The sequence below is a fragment of the Drosophila innubila genome, chromosome 4 (assembly GCF_004354385.1).
Source record: "Drosophila innubila isolate TH190305 chromosome 4, UK_Dinn_1.0, whole genome shotgun sequence".
NCBI classification, from domain to species: Eukaryota; Metazoa; Arthropoda; class Insecta; order Diptera; family Drosophilidae; genus Drosophila; species Drosophila innubila.
In genome coordinates this window covers 550,740-570,446 of record NC_047625.1, presented here as the reverse complement: position 1 = coordinate 570,446, position 19,707 = coordinate 550,740, and the positions used below count along the sequence as shown (strand labels likewise).

At 48.4% G+C, this 19,707-nt stretch overlaps 2 protein-coding genes across 2 annotated transcripts; both read right to left on the bottom strand.

Moving 5' to 3' along the window:
* Positions 1 to 4,929: 4,929 nt before the first annotated feature.
* Positions 4,930 to 5,463, bottom strand: LOC117787993. The gene is made up of 2 exons (XM_034626679.1): positions 5,273 to 5,463; positions 4,930 to 5,200 (listed from the first exon to the last, which is right to left on the bottom strand). The coding sequence occupies exons 1-2, from the start codon at positions 5,434 to 5,436 to the stop codon at positions 4,933 to 4,935; spliced, it is 432 nt and encodes a 143-aa protein (XP_034482570.1). The 5' UTR covers positions 5,437 to 5,463; the 3' UTR covers positions 4,930 to 4,932.
* A 4,179-nt stretch (positions 5,464 to 9,642) lies between these two features.
* LOC117787836 lies at positions 9,643 to 10,190 on the bottom strand. Its single transcript, XM_034626491.1, has 2 exons — positions 9,986 to 10,190; positions 9,643 to 9,913 (listed from the first exon to the last, which is right to left on the bottom strand). Exons 1-2 carry the CDS (start codon positions 10,147 to 10,149, stop codon positions 9,646 to 9,648), a joined length of 432 nt encoding a protein of 143 aa, XP_034482382.1. The 5' UTR covers positions 10,150 to 10,190; the 3' UTR covers positions 9,643 to 9,645.
* Between the last annotated feature and the right edge of the window lie 9,517 nt (positions 10,191 to 19,707).

Genomic DNA, 19,707 nt, shown 5'->3' with positions numbered 1-19,707 from the left:
CAGTTCAGTTTCCTTCTCTAGTACCCGTTGAGGATCTCAACTTGCAGCTGCTTCATATGTGCAAATGCGTCTCTATTTGCCTGCGTAATATGTCTGGCCGCTTTTTTGGTTGAACTCATGCATTAGGCTGTCAATACGCCTCCCAACTCTTCCGCTATTCCGGCTACAAGCTCTTCTGCGTTTTTGACTTCTTCGGCGCTGCATTTGGCGGGTCCCGGACTGATATCCTCTCTGCACCTCTTAGGTGTGTCCGTATCTGCAGCATTAAACTGGAACAAGATCCATCCAGCAGGCGGTGCAGATGCTGGCTCAGGCGGTGGCGTTCTTCTATCCTTGGACGCCCGTTGAGTGGAGCTCCGCTTCGATCCTTTCTACATCTTGGCTGCCGCTCATACCCGTTCGCCAATATGGGTGGTGTGTGTGTGTGTGTTTTTTTTTTTTTTTTTTTTTTTTTTTGTATAGGGAAAAAAGCATTAAAAGCCGAAAAGTCTGGGACTTGCACCCACTAAAACGACCACTACTCTCCGTTTCCCTCTCGCGGAACCACCGCTAAGTATTACCTCACGAGGGAGATGGCATGAAGGCCTCTTCTAGAGTCTCATCTAGAGTTTGAATTCGAGTTGCGCTGTCTTTCAGCGCGACGCAACTTTCATGATATCTGCAGCCATGTGGGTTACAGCGACCCAATTGTTTTGCGAGCTAAGTAGGATATCTATAAAGTCAGTGACTATGAAATTCCTCCCAATATTTAGGCAGCTCTTCCCGTTCAGCAGAATATCTAGGACAGACAAAAGGACATGCTCTGCGTCTTCAATAACCCCTGCACAGTGTGTGCAAAACAGGTTCGTCTCGTGATTAAACCTATAGAGATATGATTTAAAACACCCATGTCCTGTCAGTAGTTGGGTCAAGTAATAGTCGGTTTGTCCGTACTTCCTACTCACCCACGGCCGTATGTCGGGACAATTCTTCTGGTCCAGCTGCCGTTGGTAGCAGCTCTCCATCTCTCCTGCCATTTCATCAAAGTCGTCTCCCTCTTTACCGCTGCGGATCCGTTGCACCTGGTTTCATCAGCTAGCAGGTCTAAGGGGATCATTCCAGCAAGAACCAGTGCTGCATCTTCGGAGACAGTACGAGGCACTGAGCACCCTTAACGCGCATGTGCGATATGCCGCCATACTGCCTTGACTGACATTGCAGGTGCCCATATAGGTGCTGCGTACAGGATGATGGACCTTACCACGTTGGATATGAGCCACCTACTTCGCTGTCGAGGGCCTCCGACATTCGCCATTATGCCAGCAAGTGCGGTCGTCGCCTTTGTCGCCTTGCTTGCAGCGTAATCCAAGTGGTACTTGAAGGTTAGCCTGTGGTCTAGCTGGATCCCAAGGTATTTTATGGCCGGCTTTGAGGTTATAGTGCAACCGGCGACTTCGATGGTAGCGCATTCTACGGCCTTCCTGCTGCTTATGAGGACTGCTTCTGTCTTGTGGGCAGCTAAGGAGAGGTGCTTGCAAGCCAGCAAATTACCTGTTCTATGGCGACGTTCGTACTGGTCTCCACATCTCTAAGCTCTTTTGCCACTGCGACAATAGCGATGTCATCAGCAAAGTAACGATGCGGGTGCCCGGCGGCGTTGGTAACCTTAATACCGTCATACATGACGTTCCACATGTTGGGCTAAAACTGATCCTTGAGGACGCCACCAGAGTTCTATGCTGTAGACGGCCGCGGAGGTATCATACAACAAAAGCGATCCCGAAAGTAGCTGCTTACTATGCTCACGATGTATTCCGATATCCTCAGGTGGTGCAGTGCGTTCATAATGGAGGCCAGTCTAGCACTTCGTTTGGCTCTGTGTGCCTCGGTGCTGCTCTTGTCGCTTCGGTCACGAGTTCGACTGGAGGTGTTCGGAAACAGTGCATCTACAATAGCACGTAGCTGATCTGGGTCTGTAGGCATCGGCCGCCTTGCCAACTTTCCCATTACCATCTTATACGCTGTCCCAAATGGTTGCTCATCTGCTTCGGCGCATAATTCCTTCCAGCATCTTGATTTGCTGCGTTTGATGACCTTGGTGAGAATGGCTCGCTTCACCCTGTAATCCTCTAGCAGTTGTACAAAGTGTGGTCCTCCTCTTGCACGTTGCTGGCGACGTCTTGCTGCATGGCATTGTCTTCTCGCATCTGCAATGTCATTGCTCCACCAATGTACCGGCTTGCGTCTGCAGCCTCCTTTTCTCCGCTGGATCATAGAAGCATCACAGGCATTCTTAATCGCCAACGCGACTCTATCTGCATACTCATCTGCGTTTTCGCTGGGCCGTATATGCGTGGTGTTCATCATTAGGAGAAGGGATTCCTCATCTAGCGTCTCCGGATTCCACGTCCTGAACGACGGCTGTCTTCTCATTCGCATGTTGGACTCAACGGTGCAAGTGATTGCTTGATGGTCGCTGTGTGTGTATATGTTGGATACAGACCACTTGGCGTGGTTCGTCCAGCATCTCGGCGTATTCTGGGATTGGAATACTAGGCGCAATGTAACAACTATATATGTATAAGCCGTCACATTTGGCCCTCACGAATCCTCTCGCTATGCGTTGCTCTCTCAGTTGTGAAGCAGGGTTCCCACAGCTCCAAATGGCAGCTCCAACATTGTGGTTCTGCACCCAGCTTCCGTCCTGCCTGGCACTGTAAGGCTCACATAGAATGGCTACATCTATACTACTTTCACGCACCGTTTGGCTTAGTAAGTCCTGTGCGGCTCTGCAATGATTTAAAGTAAGTTGGAGGAACTTAATTTTTGACATTGTTTATTGCCTTCACATACAACGGGCAGCCCCTACTAAACGTGTGGTGACTCGTTTTTTGCTCTCCAGCTCTTGAGCAGAGTATGCAGCATGCATTGTTGGAGCAGTCCTTGGCAGGATGGCCTTCGCCGCCACAGTTAAAACACTTCTTCGATGCGTCGTGCTTGCTTCTGCAACGTGCTGCCGTGTGTCCGAATTCCAGGCACTTAAAGCACCTACGTGGTTCGACATTACTTCGGATATTGCATACTGCCCATCCAATACGAATGTGTCCCATCGCGAGAAGCTTGTCTGCGACTTCCTTGGAGAGGAGCATTGATGCAATCTGTGTGCCACGGTAACCTTTACGCAGCTTAGGTGCTGATTCTACCGGTAGATCGCCCTCGACATGTTTTATTATCTCCAGCATAACTTCTTCGTTTGTTGCCCATTCCGGAAGATCTTTTATTTCCACACGCACCTTGTCAGAGATCACTTTAACATCTGCAGTCTCGCCGAGTGCTTTCTGTACAGCTTGGTGAAGCTTCCTTGTTGCTTCATCGGCGGTCTTGTTCATCTGCAGCAGAACTTCACCTGCAGCAGTGCGCCTTACACCACGTACATTCTCCTTGTACTGCTGCAACTCGTTGCTATTCTGCACAGAGGCGAGGACTTTAGCGTAGTCTGCCGCATCTTTGCATTTAACCAGTATTGCATCTGGTCGGCCCCTGCGCCTAGGCGCTGGCTTCGCCCTGGATTTAACCTTCTGCCATTTTGGCTCCGTATCTACAACGACCCGGACGTCATCAGAGGGGACACGCTTTTCCTTCGCATTTGCTGCCACTTGACTATATGTCGCGCATCTAGCAGCTGGCGTGGACACAGACTTACTTCCGGGTAGTTGCTCTCCACTTCTGTTTTTGTTGTTGCTGCCTAGTTTGGCAGTCCTCCTTTCGTTCGGCAGTAGGGATGGAGTGGTCTGAGAACCATTATCTGTGGTACTCGGTGTAGTGGTTCCGCTGCTGGGGCCATGTGGACTTTGTGAATTAGCGACCATTTCCAGGTATTGGCTAATTGAGATCTGGATCTGCTTCATCCTGACATATGCCTCCTTTTGCTTCAGCGTCACGTGTCGAACTGCAGGCTTCTTCTCCGTAGTTTGGAAAATAAGGTCGTCTAGGATCTCTCCGAGCTCGACTATTTCCATCCTAGGGGATGCACCGGGACCTCGCTGCTTTTTCGGTGGAGTTTTCCTCATCTGGCCATGTGGGCTGGTCTGCTCCCTGCTCCTCTTTGGAGTCTCGCCATTGTCCTTCTGACACGTGAATGGCGCAGAGTGCGGTACTGCTGGTGGCGAATGCAGAACCTTTGCGCTATTCGCGAATGGGTTTCCCAATGTTATCCTTCCCGCATTATCTGTTGCGCCAGTCTGTTGGCTTACAGGCGCTGCAGATGTGGCAGTTGAAGAGGGTTGCATTGACAACTCATCCATTCTCATCTACAATTGTATCGGTAGGGGACTCCAACGACGGTCAAAAGTTTCCCTTCGACTTAACTGGTGGAGGTTATACCGCCTCGACTCGGTCACCAGGCCCTTTTACGGCACCACTAATGTGGAGGTTGGCTGTAGGTCAGGTTTGACTCTGCCCGGCCAAACCATCTGTGTCATCCTGTGAGTCAGCTGGATTGGGTGCCTGCCACAGCCCAGATACTTGCAATCTTTGACGCATGATTTTCTCCTCCGCAGTTAAAGCAAAGCTTCGTGCGTCATGTTGCTTTGCATCTTGATGCAATGTGGCCAAAGCTAAGGCACCTATAGCATCGCCGTGGTTAAACTTTAGCACGCAGTCGGCAGATTGACCATCCTATTCGAATTTTGTTGAGCTTTAGGATCTGTTCAGCTATATCCTTAGGCAAAATGAGAGTTGCCGTTTGGGTACCTTGGTAAGCCGGGCGAAGTGTGTGTGTGTGTGTGTTTTTTTTTTTTTTTTTTTTTGTATAGGGGAAAAAAGCATTAAAAGCCGAAAAGTCTGGGACTTGCACCCACTAAAACGACCACTACTCTCCGTTTCCCTCTCGCGGAACCACCGCTAAGTATTACCTCACGAGGGGGAGATGGCATGAAGGCCTGTTCTAGAGTCTCATCTAGAGTTTGAATTCGAGTTGCGCTGTCTTTCAGCGCGACGCAACGATTTCATGATATCTGCAGCCATGTGGGTTACAGCGACCCAATTGTTTTGCGAGCTAAGTAGGATATCTATAAAGTCAGTGACTATGAAATTCCTCCCAATATTTAGGCTTAGCTCTTCCCGTTCAGCAGAATATCTAGGACAGACAAAAAGGACATGCTCTGCGTCTTCAATAACCCCTGCACAGTGTGTGCAAAACGGGTTCGTCTCGTGATTAAACCTATAGAGATACGATTTAAAACACCCATGTCCTGTCAGTAATTGGGTCAAGTAATAGTCGGTTTGTCCGTACTTCCTACTCACCCACGGCCGTATGTCCGGGACAATTCTTCTGGTCCAGCTGCCGTTGGTAGCAGCTCTCCATCTCTCCTGCCATTTCATCAAAGTCGTCTCCCTCTTTACCGCTGCGGATCCGTTGCACCTGGTTTCATCAGCTAGCAGGTCTAAGGGGATCATTCCAGCAAGAACCAGTGCTGCATCTTCGGAGACAGTACGAAAGACACTGAGCACCCTTAACGCGCATGTGCGATATGCCGCCTTACATGTCTGCCCATACGCCTTGACTGACATTGCAGGTGCCCATATAGGTGCTGCGTACAGGATGATCGACCTTACCACGTTGGATATGAGCCACCTACTTCGCTGTCGAGGGCCTCCGACATTCGCCATTATGCCAGCAAGTGCGGTCGTCGCCTTTGTCGCCTTGCTTGCAGGTGTCGCAGGCTTGAAGGTTAGCCTGTGGTCTAGCTGGATCCCAAGGTATTTTATGGCCGGCTTTGAGGTTATAGTGCAACCGGCGACTTCGATGGTAGCGCATTCTACGGCCTTCCTGCTGCTTATGAGGACTGCTTCTGTCTTGTGGGCAGCTAAGGAGAGGGAATTGCTTGCAAGCCAGCAAATTACCTGTTCTATGGCGACGTTCGTACTGGTCTCCACATCTCTAAGCTCTTTTGCCACTGCGACAATAGCGATGTCATCGGCAAAGCTAACGATGCGGGTGCCCGGCGGCGTTGGTAACCTTAATACCGCGTCATACATGACGTTCCACACGTGTTGGGCCCAAAACTGATCCTTGAGGGACGCCACCAGAGATTCTATGCTGTAGACGGCCGCAGGAGGTATCATACAACAGAACGCGATCCCGAAAGTAGCTGCTTACTATGCTCACGATGTATTCCGATATCCTCAGGTGGTGCAGTGCGTTCATAATGGAGGGCCAGCTTGCAGAGTTGAATGCATTGCGCACATCCAGCGTTGTTACCAAACAGTACCGCTTTTTCCCTCCTTTCCATCGTTCGCCCTCAATCGCATTGCTGGCTATCTCGATTACGGCCTTGATTGCATCAACTGTGCTCCGCTTCTTCCGAAAACCAAACTGCCAGTCCGAAATGCCGCTCCTTTCTTCCAGTTCTTCTTCCAGTCTGTTGCATACGATGCGCTCAAATAGCTTGCCCACAACGTCTAGCATGCACAGTGGCCTGTATGCAGATGACGACCAGCGAGGGGGCTCCGTCTGGACCTGGGGCTTTGCCTGGTTGCAGATGTGCTGCTGCCTCTAGCACTTCGTTTGGCTCTGTGTACCTCGGTGCTGCTCTTGTCGCTTCGGTCACGAGTTCGACTGGAGGGTGTTCCGGAAACAGTGCATCTAAAATAGCACGTAGCTGATCTGGGTCTGTAGGCATCGGCCGCCTTGCCAACTTTCCCATTACCATCTTATACGCTGTCCCAAATGGTTGCTCATCTGCTTCGGCGCATAATTCCTTCCAGCATCTTGATTTGCTGCGTTTGATGACCTTGGTGAGAATGGCTCGCTTCACCCTGTAATCCTCTAGCAGTTGTACAAAGTGTGGTCCTCCTCTTGCACGTTGCTGGCGACGTCTTGCTGCATGGCATTGTCTTCTCGCATCTGCAATGTCATTGCTCCACCAATGTACCGGCTTGCGTCTGCAGCCTCCTTTTCTCCGCTGGATCATAGAAGCATCACAGGCATTCTTAATCGCCAACGCGACTCTATCTGCATACTCATCTGCGTTTTCGCTGGGCCGTATATGCGTGGTGTTCATCATTAGGAGAAGGGGATTCCTCATCTAGCGTCTCCGGATTCCACGTCCTGAACGACGGCTGTCTTCTCATTCGCATGTTGGACTCAACGGTGCAAGTGATTGCTTGATGGTCGCTGTGTGTGTATATGTTGGATACAGACCACTTGGCGTGGTTCGTCCAGCATCTCGGCGTATTCTGGGATTGGAATACTAGGCGCAATGTAACAACTATATATGTATAAGCCGTCACATTTGGCCCTCACGAATCCTCTCGCTATGCGTTGCTCTCTCAGTTGTGAAGCAGGGTTCCCACAGCTCCAAATGGCAGCTCCTACATTGTGGTTCTGCACCCAGCTTCCGTCCTGCCTGGCACTGTAAGGCTCACATAGAATGGCTACATCTATACTACTTTCACGCACCGTTTGGCTTAGTAAGTCCTGTGCGGCTCTGCAATGATTTAAAGTAAGTTGGAGGAACTTAATTTTTGACATTGTTTATTGCCTTCACATACAACGGGCAGCCCCTACTAAACGTGTGGTGACTCGTTTTTTTGCTCTCCAGCTCTTGAGCAGAGTATGCAGCATGCATTGTTGGAGCAGTCCTTGGCAGGATGGCCTTCGCCGCCACAGTTAAAACACTTCTTCGATGCGTCGTGCTTGCTTCTGCAACGTGCTGCCGTGTGTCCGAATTCCAGGCACTTAAAGCACCTACGTGGTTCGACATTACTTCGGATATTGCATACTGCCCATCCAATACGAATGTGTCCCATCGCGAGAAGCTTGTCTGCGACTTCCTTGGAGAGGAGCATTGATGCAATCTGTGTGCCACGGTAACCTTTACGCAGCTTAGGTGCTGATTCTACCGGTAGATCGCCCTCGACATGTTTTATTATCTCCAGCATAACTTCTTCGTTTGTTGCCCATTCCGGAAGATCTTTTATTTCCACACGCACCTTGTCAGAGATCACTTAAACATCTGCAGTCTCGCCGAGTGCTTTCTGTACAGCTTGGTGCAGCTTCCTTGTTACTTCATCGGCGATCTTGTTCATCTGCAGCAGAACTTCACCTGCAGCAGTGCGCCTTACACCACGTACATTCTCCTTGTACTGCTGCAACTCGTTGCTAGTCTGCACAGAGGCGAGGACTTTAGCGTAGTCTGCCGCATCTTTGCATTTAACCAGTATTGCATCTGGTCGGCCCCTGCGCCTAGGCGCTGGCTTCGCCCAGGATTTAACCTTCTGCCATTTTGGCTCCGTATCTACAACGACCCGGACGTCATCAGCGGGGACACGCTTTTCCTTCGCATTTGCTGCCACTTGACTATATGTCGCGCATCTAGCAGCTGGCGTGGACACAGACTTACTTCCGGGTAGTTGCTCTCCACTTCTGTTTTTGTTGTTGCTGCCTAGTTTGGCAGTCCTCCTTTCGTTCGGCAGTAGGGATGGAGTGGTCTGAGAACCATTATCTGTGGTACTCGGTGTAGTGGTTCCGCTGCTGGGGCCATGTGGACTTTGTGAATTAGCGACCATTTCCAGGTATTGGCTAATTGAGATCTGGATCTGCTTCATCCTGACATATGCCTCCTTTTGCTTCAGCGTCACGTGTCGAACTGCAGGCTTCTTCTCCGTAGTTTGGAAAATAAGGTCGTCTAGGATCTCTCCGAGCTCGACTATCTTGCTCTGTCCATTGTGTCAGCCTTATAGCCAACATGACGGGCTGGTTGAGGTCTCCTTATGGCTGCTCTTGCTCGTATTTCCGTTATAACAGCGTGGTGGTCGCTATGCGTGTAGGTGTCAGAGACATGCCAAGCAGCATTTCGGGCAAGTTCGGGACTAGCAAAGGTCAGATCGATGATTGACTCCCGGCCTCCCATGCTATATGTGCTCTTCGATCCGTTATTCAACAGACAAGCATTTAAGTGCGCAAGCGTATCCGCAAGAATGAGTCCTCGCGAATTGTTTCTTTTGCTACCCCAATCTGTGCTCCATGCATTAAAGTCACCCGCAATTATGATGGGGGATTTGTCCTGTGCGTCTTGTATGATGTCTTCAAGGACAGCCTGGAACTCTTGGATTTGTACCCTGGGAGGCAGATAGCAGCTATATATGTACACATTATTTGCTCTGGCCCGCACAAACCATCTGTGTGTCATCCTGTGAGTCAGCTGGATTGGGTGCCTGCCACAGCTCCAGATAGCTTGCAATCTTTTGACGCATGATTTTCTCCTCCGCAGTTAAAGCAAAGCTTCGTGGCGTCATGCTTGCTTCTGCATCTTGATGCAATGTGGCCAAAGCTAAGGCACCTATAGCATCGCCGTGGTTAAACTTTAGCACGCAGTCGGCAGATTGACCATCCTATTCGAATTTTGTTGAGCTTTAGGATCTGTTCAGCTATATCCTTAGGCAAAATGAGAGTTGCCGTTTGGGTACCTTGGTAAGCCGGGCGAAGTGTGTGTGTGTGTGTTTTTTTTTTTTTTTTTTGTATAGGGAAAAAAGCATTAAAAGCCGAAAAGTCTGGGACTTGCACCCACTAAAACGACCACTACTCTCCGTTTCCCTCTCGCGGAACCACCGCTAAGTATTACCTCACGAGGGGGAGATGGCATGAAGGCCTGTTCTAGAGTCTCATCTAGAGTTTGAATTCGAGTTGCGCTGTCTTTCAGCGCGACGCAACGATTTCATGATATCTGCAGCCATGTGGGTTACAGCGACCCAATTGTTTTGCGAGCTAAGTAGGATATCTATAAAGTCAGTGACTATGAAATTCCTCCCAATATTTAGGCTTAGCTCTTCCCGTTCAGCAGAATATCTAGGACAGACAAAAAGGACATGCTCTGCGTCTTCAATAACCCCTGCACAGTGTGTGCAAAACGGGTTCGTCTCGTGATTAAACCTATAGAGATACGATTTAAAACACCCATGTCCTGTCAGTAATTGGGTCAAGTAATAGTCGGTTTGTCCGTACTTCCTACTCACCCACGGCCGTATGTCCGGGACAATTCTTCTGGTCCAGCTGCCGTTGGTAGCAGCTCTCCATCTCTCCTGCCATTTCATCAAAGTCGTCTCCCTCTTTACCGCTGCGGATCCGTTGCACCTGGTTTCATCAGCTAGCAGGTCTAAGGGGATCATTCCAGCAAGAACCAGTGCTGCATCTTCGGAGACAGTACGAAAGGCACTGAGCACCCTTAACGCGCATGTGCGATATGCCGCCTTACATGTCTGCCCATACGCCTTGACTGACATTGCAGGTGCCCATATAGGTGCTGCGTACAGGATGATGGACCTTACCACGTTGGATATGAGCCACCTACTTCGCTGTCGAGGGCCTCCGACATTCGCCATTATGCCAGCAAGTGCGGTCGTCGCCTTTGTCGCCTTGCTTGCAGGTGTCGCAGGCTTGAAGGTTAGCCTGTGGTCTAGCTGGATCCCAAGGTATTTTATGGCCGGCTTTGAGGTTATAGTGCAACCGGCGACTTCGATGGTAGCGCATTCTACGGCCTTCCTGCTGCTTATGAGGACTGCTTCTGTCTTGTGGGCAGCTAAGGAGAGGGAATTGCTTGCAAGCCAGCAAATTACCTGTTCTATGGCGACGTTCGTACTGGTCTCCACATCTCTAAGCTCTTTTGCCACTGCGACAATAGCGATGTCATCGGCAAAGCTAACGATGCGGGTGCCCGGCGGCGTTGGTAACCTTAATACCGCGTCATACATGACGTTCCACACGTGTTGGGCCCAAACTGATCCTTGAGGACGCCACCAGAGATTCTATGCTGTAGACGGCCGCAGGAGGTATCATACAACAGAACGCGATCCCGAAAGTAGCTGCTTACTATGCTCACGATGTATTCCGATATCCTCAGGTGGTGCAGTGCGTTCATAATGGAGGGCCAGCTTGCAGAGTTGAATGCATTGCGCACATCCAGCGTTGTTACCAAACAGTACCGCTTTTTCCCTCCTTTCCATCGTTCGCCCTCAATCGCATTGCTGGCTATCTCGATTACGGCCTTGATTGCATCAACTGTGCTCCGCTTCTTCCGAAAACCAAACTGCCAGTCCGAAATGCCGCTCCTTTCTTCCAGTTCTTCTTCCAGTCTGTTGCATACGATGCGCTCAAATAGCTTGCCCACAACGTCTAGCATGCACAGTGGCCTGTATGCAGATGACGACCAGCGAGGGGGCTCCGTCTGGACCTGGGGCTTTGCCTGGTTGCAGATGTGCTGCTGCCTCTAGCACTTCGTTTGGCTCTGTGTACCTCGGTGCTGCTCTTGTCGCTTCGGTCACGAGTTCGACTGGAGGGTGTTCCGGAAACAGTGCATCTACAATAGCACGTAGCTGATCTGGGTCTGTAGGCATCGGCCGCCTTGCCAACTTTCCCATTACCATCTTATACGCTGTCCCAAATGGTTGCTCATCTGCTTCGGCGCATAATTCCTTCCAGCATCTTGATTTGCTGCGTTTGATGACCTTGGTGAGAATGGCTCGCTTCACCCTGTAATCCTCTAGCAGTTGTACAAAGTGTGGTCCTCCTCTTGCACGTTGCTGGCGACGTCTTGCTGCATGGCATTGTCTTCTCGCATCTGCAATGTCATTGCTCCACCAATGTACCGGCTTGCGTCTGCAGCCTCCTTTTCTCCGCTGGATCATAGAAGCATCACAGGCATTCTTAATCGCCAACGCGACTCTATCTGCATACTCATCTGCGTTTTCGCTGGGCCGTATATGCGTGGTGTTCATCATTAGGAGAAGGGATTCCTCATCTAGCGTCTCCGGATTCCACGTCCTGAACGACGGCTGTCTTCTCATTCGCATGTTGGACTCAACGGTGCAAGTGATTGCTTGATGGTCGCTGTGTGTGTATATGTTGGATACAGACCACTTGGCGTGGTTCGTCCAGCATCTCGGCGTATTCTGGGATTGGAATACTAGGCGCAATGTAACAACTATATATGTCACATTTGGCCCTCACAAATCCTCTCGCTATGCGTTGCTCTCTCAGTTGTGAAGCAGGGTTCCCACAGCTCCAAATGGCAGCTCCAACATTGTGGTTCTGCACCCAGCCCGTCCTGCCTGGCACTGTAAGGCTCACAGAATGGCTACATCTATACTATCACGCACCGTTTGGCTTAGTAAGTCCTGTGCGGCTCTGCAATGATTTAAAGTAAGTTGGAGGAACTTAATTTTTGACATTGTTTATTGCCTTCACATACAACGGGCAGCCCCTACTAAACGTGTGGTGACTCGTTTTTTGCTCTCCAGCTCTTGAGCAGAGTATGCAGCATGCATTGTTGGAGCAGTCCTTGGCAGGATGGCCTTCGCCGCCACAGTTAAAACACTTCTTCGATGCGTCGTGCTTGCTTCTGCAACGTGCTGCCGTGTCCGAATTCCAGGCACAAAGCACCTACGTGGTTCGACATTACTTCGGATATTGCATACTGCCCATCCATACGAATGTCCCATCGCGAGAAGCTTGTCTGCGACTGGAGAGGAGCATTGATGCAATCTGTGTGCCACGGTAACCTTTACGCAGCTTAGGTGCTGATTCTACCGGTAGATCGCCCTCGACATGTTTTATTATCTCCAGCATAACTTCTTCGTTTGTTGCCCATTCCGGAAGATCTTTTATTTCCACACGCACCTTGTCAGAGATCACTTTAACATCTGCAGTCTCGCCGAGTGCTTTCTGTACAGCTTGGTGCAGCTTGTTACTTCATCGGCGATCTTGTTCATCTGCAGCAGAACTTCACCTGCAGCAGTGCGCCTTACACCACGTACATTCTCCTTGTACTGCTGCAACTCGTTGCTAGTCTGCACAGAGGCGAGGACTTTAGCGTAGTCTGCCGCATCTTTGCATTTAACCAGTATTGCATCTGGTCGGCCCCTGCGCCTAGGCGCTGGCTTCGCCCAGGATTTAACCTTCTGCCATTTTGGCTCCGTATCTACAACGACCCGGACGTCATCAGCGGGGACACGCTTTTCCTTCGCATTTGCTGCCACTTGACTATATGTCGCGCATCTAGCAGCTGGCGTGGACACAGACTTACTTCCGGGTAGTTGCTCCACTCTGTTTTTGTTGTTGCTGCCTAGTTTGGCAGTCCTCCTTTCGTTCGGCAGTAGGGATGGAGTGGTCTGAGAACCATTATCTGTGGTACTCGGTGTAGTGGTTCCGCTGCTGGGGCCATGTGGACTTTGTGAATTAGCGACCATTTCCAGGTATTGGCTAATTGAGATCTGGATCTGCTTCATCCTGACATATGCCTCCTTTTGCTTCAGCGTCACGTGTCGAACTGCAGGCTTCTTCTCCGTAGTTTGGAAAATAAGGTCGTCTAGGATCTCTCCGAGCTCGACTATTTCCATCCTAGGGGATGCACCGGGACCTCGCTGCTTTTTCGGTGGAGTTTTCCTCATCTGGCCATGTGGCTATCTGCTCCTGCTCCTCTTGGAGTCTGCCATTGTCCTTCTGATGAATGTGAAGATCTCTTCACGAACTGCTGGTGGCGCAGAGTGCAGCTGCTGGTGGCAGAATGCAGAACCTTTGCGCTATTCGCGAATGGTTTCCCAATGTTATCCTTCCTGCATTATCTGTTGCGCCAGCTCATTGGCTTTACAGGCGCTGCAGATGTGGCAGTTGAAGAGGGTTGCATTGACAACTCATCCATTCTCATCTACAATTGTATCGTAGACTCCAACGACGGTCAAAAGTTTCCCTTCGACTTAACTGGTGGAGGTTATACCGCCTCGACTCGGTCACCAGAGCCCCTTTTACAGGCACCACTAATGTGGAAGGGTTGGCTGTAGGTCAGGTTTGACCTTTGACGCCCTTATGTACCCTACCGATCGATTTATGCCGTGTTATTGGCTATTATTATTATTATTATTATTATTATACATATTATTATTATTATTATTACGGCTTACATGGCGATACATATTATTATTATTATTACATATGCATATTGTACATATTATTATTATTATTATTATTATTATTATTATATTATTATTATTATTACATATTATTATTATTATTACATACATTACACATTGGTCATTGGTCATTATTATTACACACATTATTATTGGCCATTATTATTACATGCTATTTACTATTATTATTATTTTCATTATTTACTTTACACATGGCTATTATTACTATTACTATTATTTTCACATTATTATTATTGGCTATTATTATTATTATTATTACACATTATTGAATATTATTGGCTATTGTCATTATTATTACTATTATTATTGGCTATTGTTATTACTATTACTAATATTATTGGCTATTACTATTGGCTATTGGTTATTATTATTAATATTATTATTACTATTGGCTATTATTGCCATTATTATTATTAATATTATTATTATTGCTTTTCATTATTATTATTATTATTACTATTATTATTGGTTTATTACTATTATTATTATTATTATTATTATTATTATTATTATTATTATTATTATTATTATTACTATTATTATTACATATTATTACTATTATTTACTATTGGCTATTATTATTATTATTATTGGCTATTATTATTTATTATTATTATTATTATTATTATTATTATTATTACTATTATTATTATTATTATTATTATTATTATTATTACTATTATTTACTATTGTTATTATTATTATTATTATTTATTATTATTATTTTGTTATAAGTCCTCCTTTGTCGAAATCTCTCAATTTGAATTTTCGTCTCGATCAGGCTGAGCGCTCTCCTGTTTTCCAACACTGGCTTAGTGACAGCGTGGAATTGCCACCGTATGAGTGCGCAGAATAATTAAAGGAAAACAACACCTTGCTTCAAGAGCGAATGCCGGTGTGTGTGTGTGTGTGTGTGTGTGTGTTTTTTTTTTTTTATTTTATAGAGCAAGATAGTATGTATGTACAGAGCAAGAAATATATAATATAACAGTAATAGATTAAAAGAGAAGGAAGAAAATAAAAAAAGAACAGAAGAGTAGGCATTTGTCTGCCCCACGGGATTGCTAATGAAGTTCTACTCTGGGGCGAATAGCAGCCTTGATAGCTCCTAGAATTCTTCTGAGGTCCTGCTTCTCTCGACGACGCAGCTCCTTCATTATGGTTGACATCAGCCGTACGGCATTCCAGTTCTCTTCTGTTTGCAGCATATGGTCGACTATGTTGTCCGGTGACAGTTGGTGGCCATTTGAGCTCATCCTGCTTCGCAATGGGTCAAATAAAGGACACACAAAGAAGGCGTGTTGGCGTTGTCAACTACTTCGGCTCGACAATGATCGCATGGGCTGTCCGCGTGTTTGAAGCGGTACAGGTAGGTCTCAAAACAGCCGTGGCCTGTTAGAAGGCAGATATAGAAATCTATCTGACCATGTCGACGTTGAATCCAGGCCTGATGTCCCTTATGAGACGCCTCGTCCAGCTTCCATCTGTAGAGTTTACCCATCTGGCTTGCCACTGCGTTAAGGTGTTTGCCCGTTGGTCCCTATTTCCTGTTGTTCCACTGCATCGTTCCGCTGCCAAGAGATCCAAAGGGATCATTCCAGCAACTACTAGGGATGCTGCTTCTGAGACAGTTCGGAAGGCGCAAGCGACTCGTAGAGCGCATCGCCTGTACACGGCTTTGCAGTCACGGCTGTATGTGGGTACGCTCATCGCTGCCCAGATTGATGATCCATACAGCAGGATTGAGGTGACCACTCCCGCTACGAGCTTCCTGCTTTGTTGCTTGGGCCTCTGGTGTTTGCCATCATCCTGCTTATGGCGTTTGTGGCATTGGCTGCTTTGAGACTGGCACTGGAGATGATCCTGAACTTTAGCCTATGGTCGATCATTATTCCCAGGTATTTAATGGCTGGTCGGGTCACGATCGTTGTAGCGCCTATGCGAATTGAGGGATTTTGCGGTTTTTCCTGCTGCTTATAAGGACGGCTTCCGTTTTATGTTCAGCGAGAGAGGCCGTGGCTTGTTAACCAGGTGATGATGGCATCGACGGCAACGCTGCAGCTATCGGCGGTATCAGCAAGCAGATTGCGACCTGTGATCAGTGCAATGTCATCAGCGAAACCAATGAGCGTGCATCCCTGCGGTAGGGTGATGCGCAGGACTCCATCATACATGATGTTCCAGAGTAGGCCAAGAACTGAGCCTTGGGGACTCCACCAGATATCAGGTATTGCTGCTCACCATCATCTGTGTCATACAGAAGGACACGGCTATTAAAGTAGCTTCGATCAGCTGTATGAGGTATGGAGATTCCGAGTCTTTCCAATGTATGCAGGATGATGTTCCATTTGCCGAATTAAATGCATTTTAACGTCTAGAGTGCATACCAGGCAATATTGCTTCTGTGCCCGAGCTCCTTCGATAGCCCGGCTTGCTGTGTCTACGATGGCCAATAGCGTCCGTTGTACTTCGATGCTTGCGGAATCCGTATTGGTGCTCAGAGAGGCCGCGGCTCTCGATTTCTCTCCAGGCGATTGCAGATTATTTTTCCAGTATCTTGCCCGTGCTATCCAGCATGCATAACGGGCGATAGGAGGATGGATCCTCCAGCTCCTTTCCGGGTTTGGGATGAGAACCAGCTTTTGTTTTTTCCACCTATTTGGTATCGTGCGTTCCATCAGACACTTGTTGAACATGTCTACAAAGACGTCAGGGTGTGCGGCAATAATTGCTTTGAGGGCAGCGTTTGGGATGCCATCGGGACCTGGTGCTTTTCCTGGTTTGATTTTGGCTGCTATTTCCAGCACTTCGCTCAAAGTGGTTTGGACTACGGCATCGGTGCCTGACAGATTGAATGGTGTGTTAAGCGGTGGTTGCTGCGGGAATAGGTGCGTCACAATTGACTTCAGTTTTGAAGCGCAAGTAGGCATTGGCTGCTTGAAGAGTTTACCATTACCATTCTGTAGGCTGCGCCGAAAGGTTCAGCATCCGCTGCATCGCAGAGCTCCTGGAAACATCGTGATTTGCTCCTTTGATCGCGTTTCGCAGAGTTTTCCTCTTGGTCCTAAAATCTGCCAGGTTGTCGTTGAACATAGGACCCTCTTGATCTTGCAGCCTGTTTAGCAGTGCAGCAGTCAGCGCGAGCTTTGGCAATCTCCATTCCACCATGGACAGGACTTCGCTGCTTCCGCCACTGAATAGTCTCGCCATTGACGCTTGCATGCCGTTTTGATGCAGTCAGCAATATTCAGCAGTTGTTTGCATCATCCGTTGCTCTAATGGTTCGCACAGTGGACAGAAGTGTTGCTCTGTCCATTGTGTCAGCCTTATAGCCAACATGACGGGCTGGTTGAGGTCTCTTATGGCTGCTCTTGCTCGTATTTCCGTTATAACAGCGTGGTGGTCGCTATGCGTGTAGGTGTCAGACATGCCAAGCAGCATTTCGGGCAAGTTCGGGACTAGCAAAGGTCAGATCGATGATTGACTCCCGGCCTCCCATGCTATATGTGCTCTTCGATCCGTTATTCAACAGACAAGCATTTATGTGCAAGCGTATCCGCAAGAATGAGTCCTCGCGAATTGTTTCTTTTGCTACCCCAATCTGTGCTCCATGCATTAAAGTCACCCGCAATTATGATGGGGGATTTGTCCTGTGCGTCTTGTATGATGTCTTCAAGGACAGCCTGGAACTTTGGATTTGTCCTGGGAGGCAGATAGCAGCTATATATGCACATTATTTGCTCTGGCCCGCACAAACCATCTGTGTGTCATCCTGTGAGTCAGCTGGATTGGGTGCCTGCCACAGCTCCAGCTCCACTGTCGCTGCTCTGATGCCAGACACCTTCGTGTTTTGATATAGGTATCGCTCAGAATAGCGATATCACTAATTATTTCCACTGTCTTTTGCCAGGAGGTCCTGGCCGCACGGCAGTGGTTTATTATTGTAGAAACCATTTGTGTGGGTTCTAACAGCCCGATGTATCGCGGACACAGCTTGCTTAGAGTGCTGTGTGCCGTGTTTTGTCCCAGATCTTTGCAGAGAATGCAAACGCGGTCAACTTGCAATCTTTGACGATGATTTTCTCCTCCGCAGTTAAAGCAAAGCCGTGCGTCATGCTTGCTTTGCATCTTGATGCAATGTGGCCAAAGCTAAGGCACTCTATAGCATCGCCGTGGTTAAACTTTAGCACGCACGGCAGATTGACCATCCTATTCGAATTTTGTTGAGCTTTAGGATCTGTTCAGCTATATCCTTAGGCAAATGAGAGTTGCCGTTTGGGTACCTTGGTAAGCCGGGCGAAGAGTGTGTGTGTGTGTGTGTGTGTGTGTGTGTGTGTGTGTGTGTGTGTGTGTGTGTGTGTGTGTTTTTTTTTTTTTTTTTGTATAGTGGTTACAGCTGACCCAATTGTTTTATGAGCCAAGTAGGATATCTATAAAGTCAGTGACTATGAAATTCCTCCCAATATTTAGGCTTAGCTCTTCCCGTTCAGCAGAATATCTAGGACAGACAAAAGGACATGCTCTGCGTCTTCAATAACCCCACAGTGTGTGCAAAACGGTTTGTCTCGTGATTAAACCATAGAGATAGATTTAAAACACCCATGTCCTGTCAGTAATTGGGTCAAGTAATAGTCGGTTTGTCCTTCCTACTCACCCACGGCCGTATGTCCGGGACAATTCTTCTGTCCAGCTGCCACCAGGCAGCTCTCCATCTGCCATTTCATCAAAGTCGTCTCCCTCTTACCGCTGCGGATCCGTTGCACCTGGTTTCATCAGCTAGCAGGTCTAAGGGGACTTCCAGCAAGAACCAGTGCTGCATCTTCGGAGACAGTACGAAAGGCACTGAGCACTTAACGCGCATGTGCGATATGCCGCCTTACGTCTGCCCATACGCCTTGACTGACATTGCAGGTGCCCATAGGTGCTGCGTACAGGATGATGGACCTTACCACGTTGGATATGAGCCACCTACTTCGCTGTCGAGGGCCTCCGACATTCGCCATTATGCCAGCAAGTGCGGTCGTCGCCTTTGTCGCCTTGCTTGCAGCGTAATCAAGTGGTACTTGAAGGTTAGCCTGTGGTCTAGCTGGATCCCAAGGTATTTTATACGGCTTTGAGGTTATAGTGCAACCGGCGACTTCGATGGTAGCGCATTCTACGGCCTTCCTGCTGCTTATGAAGACTGCTTCTGTCTTGTGGGCAGCTAAGGAGAGGGAATTGCTTGCAAGCCAGCAAATTACCTGTTCTATGGCGACGTTCGTACTGGTCTCCACATCTCTAAGCTCTTTGCCACTGCGACAATAGCGATGTCATCGGCAAAGCTAACGATGCGGGTGCCCGGCGGCGTTGTTAACCTTAATACCGCGTCATACATGACGTTCCACACGTGTTGGGCCCAAAACTGATCCTTGAGGACGCCACCAGAGATTCTATGCTGTAGACGGCCGGGAGGTATCATACAACAGAACGCGATCCCGAAAGTAGCTGCTTACTATGCTCACGATGTATTCTGGATACTCAGGTGGTGCAGTGCGTTCATAATGGAGGGCCAGCAGAGTTGAATGCATTGCGCACATCCAGCGTTGTTACCAAACAGTACCGCTTTTTTCCTCTTTCCATCGTTCGCCCTCAATCGCATTGCTGGCTATCTGATTACGGCCTTGATTGCATCAACTGTGCTCCGCTTCTTCCGAAACCAAACTGCCAGTCCGAAATGCCGCCCTTTCTTCCAGTTCTTCTTCC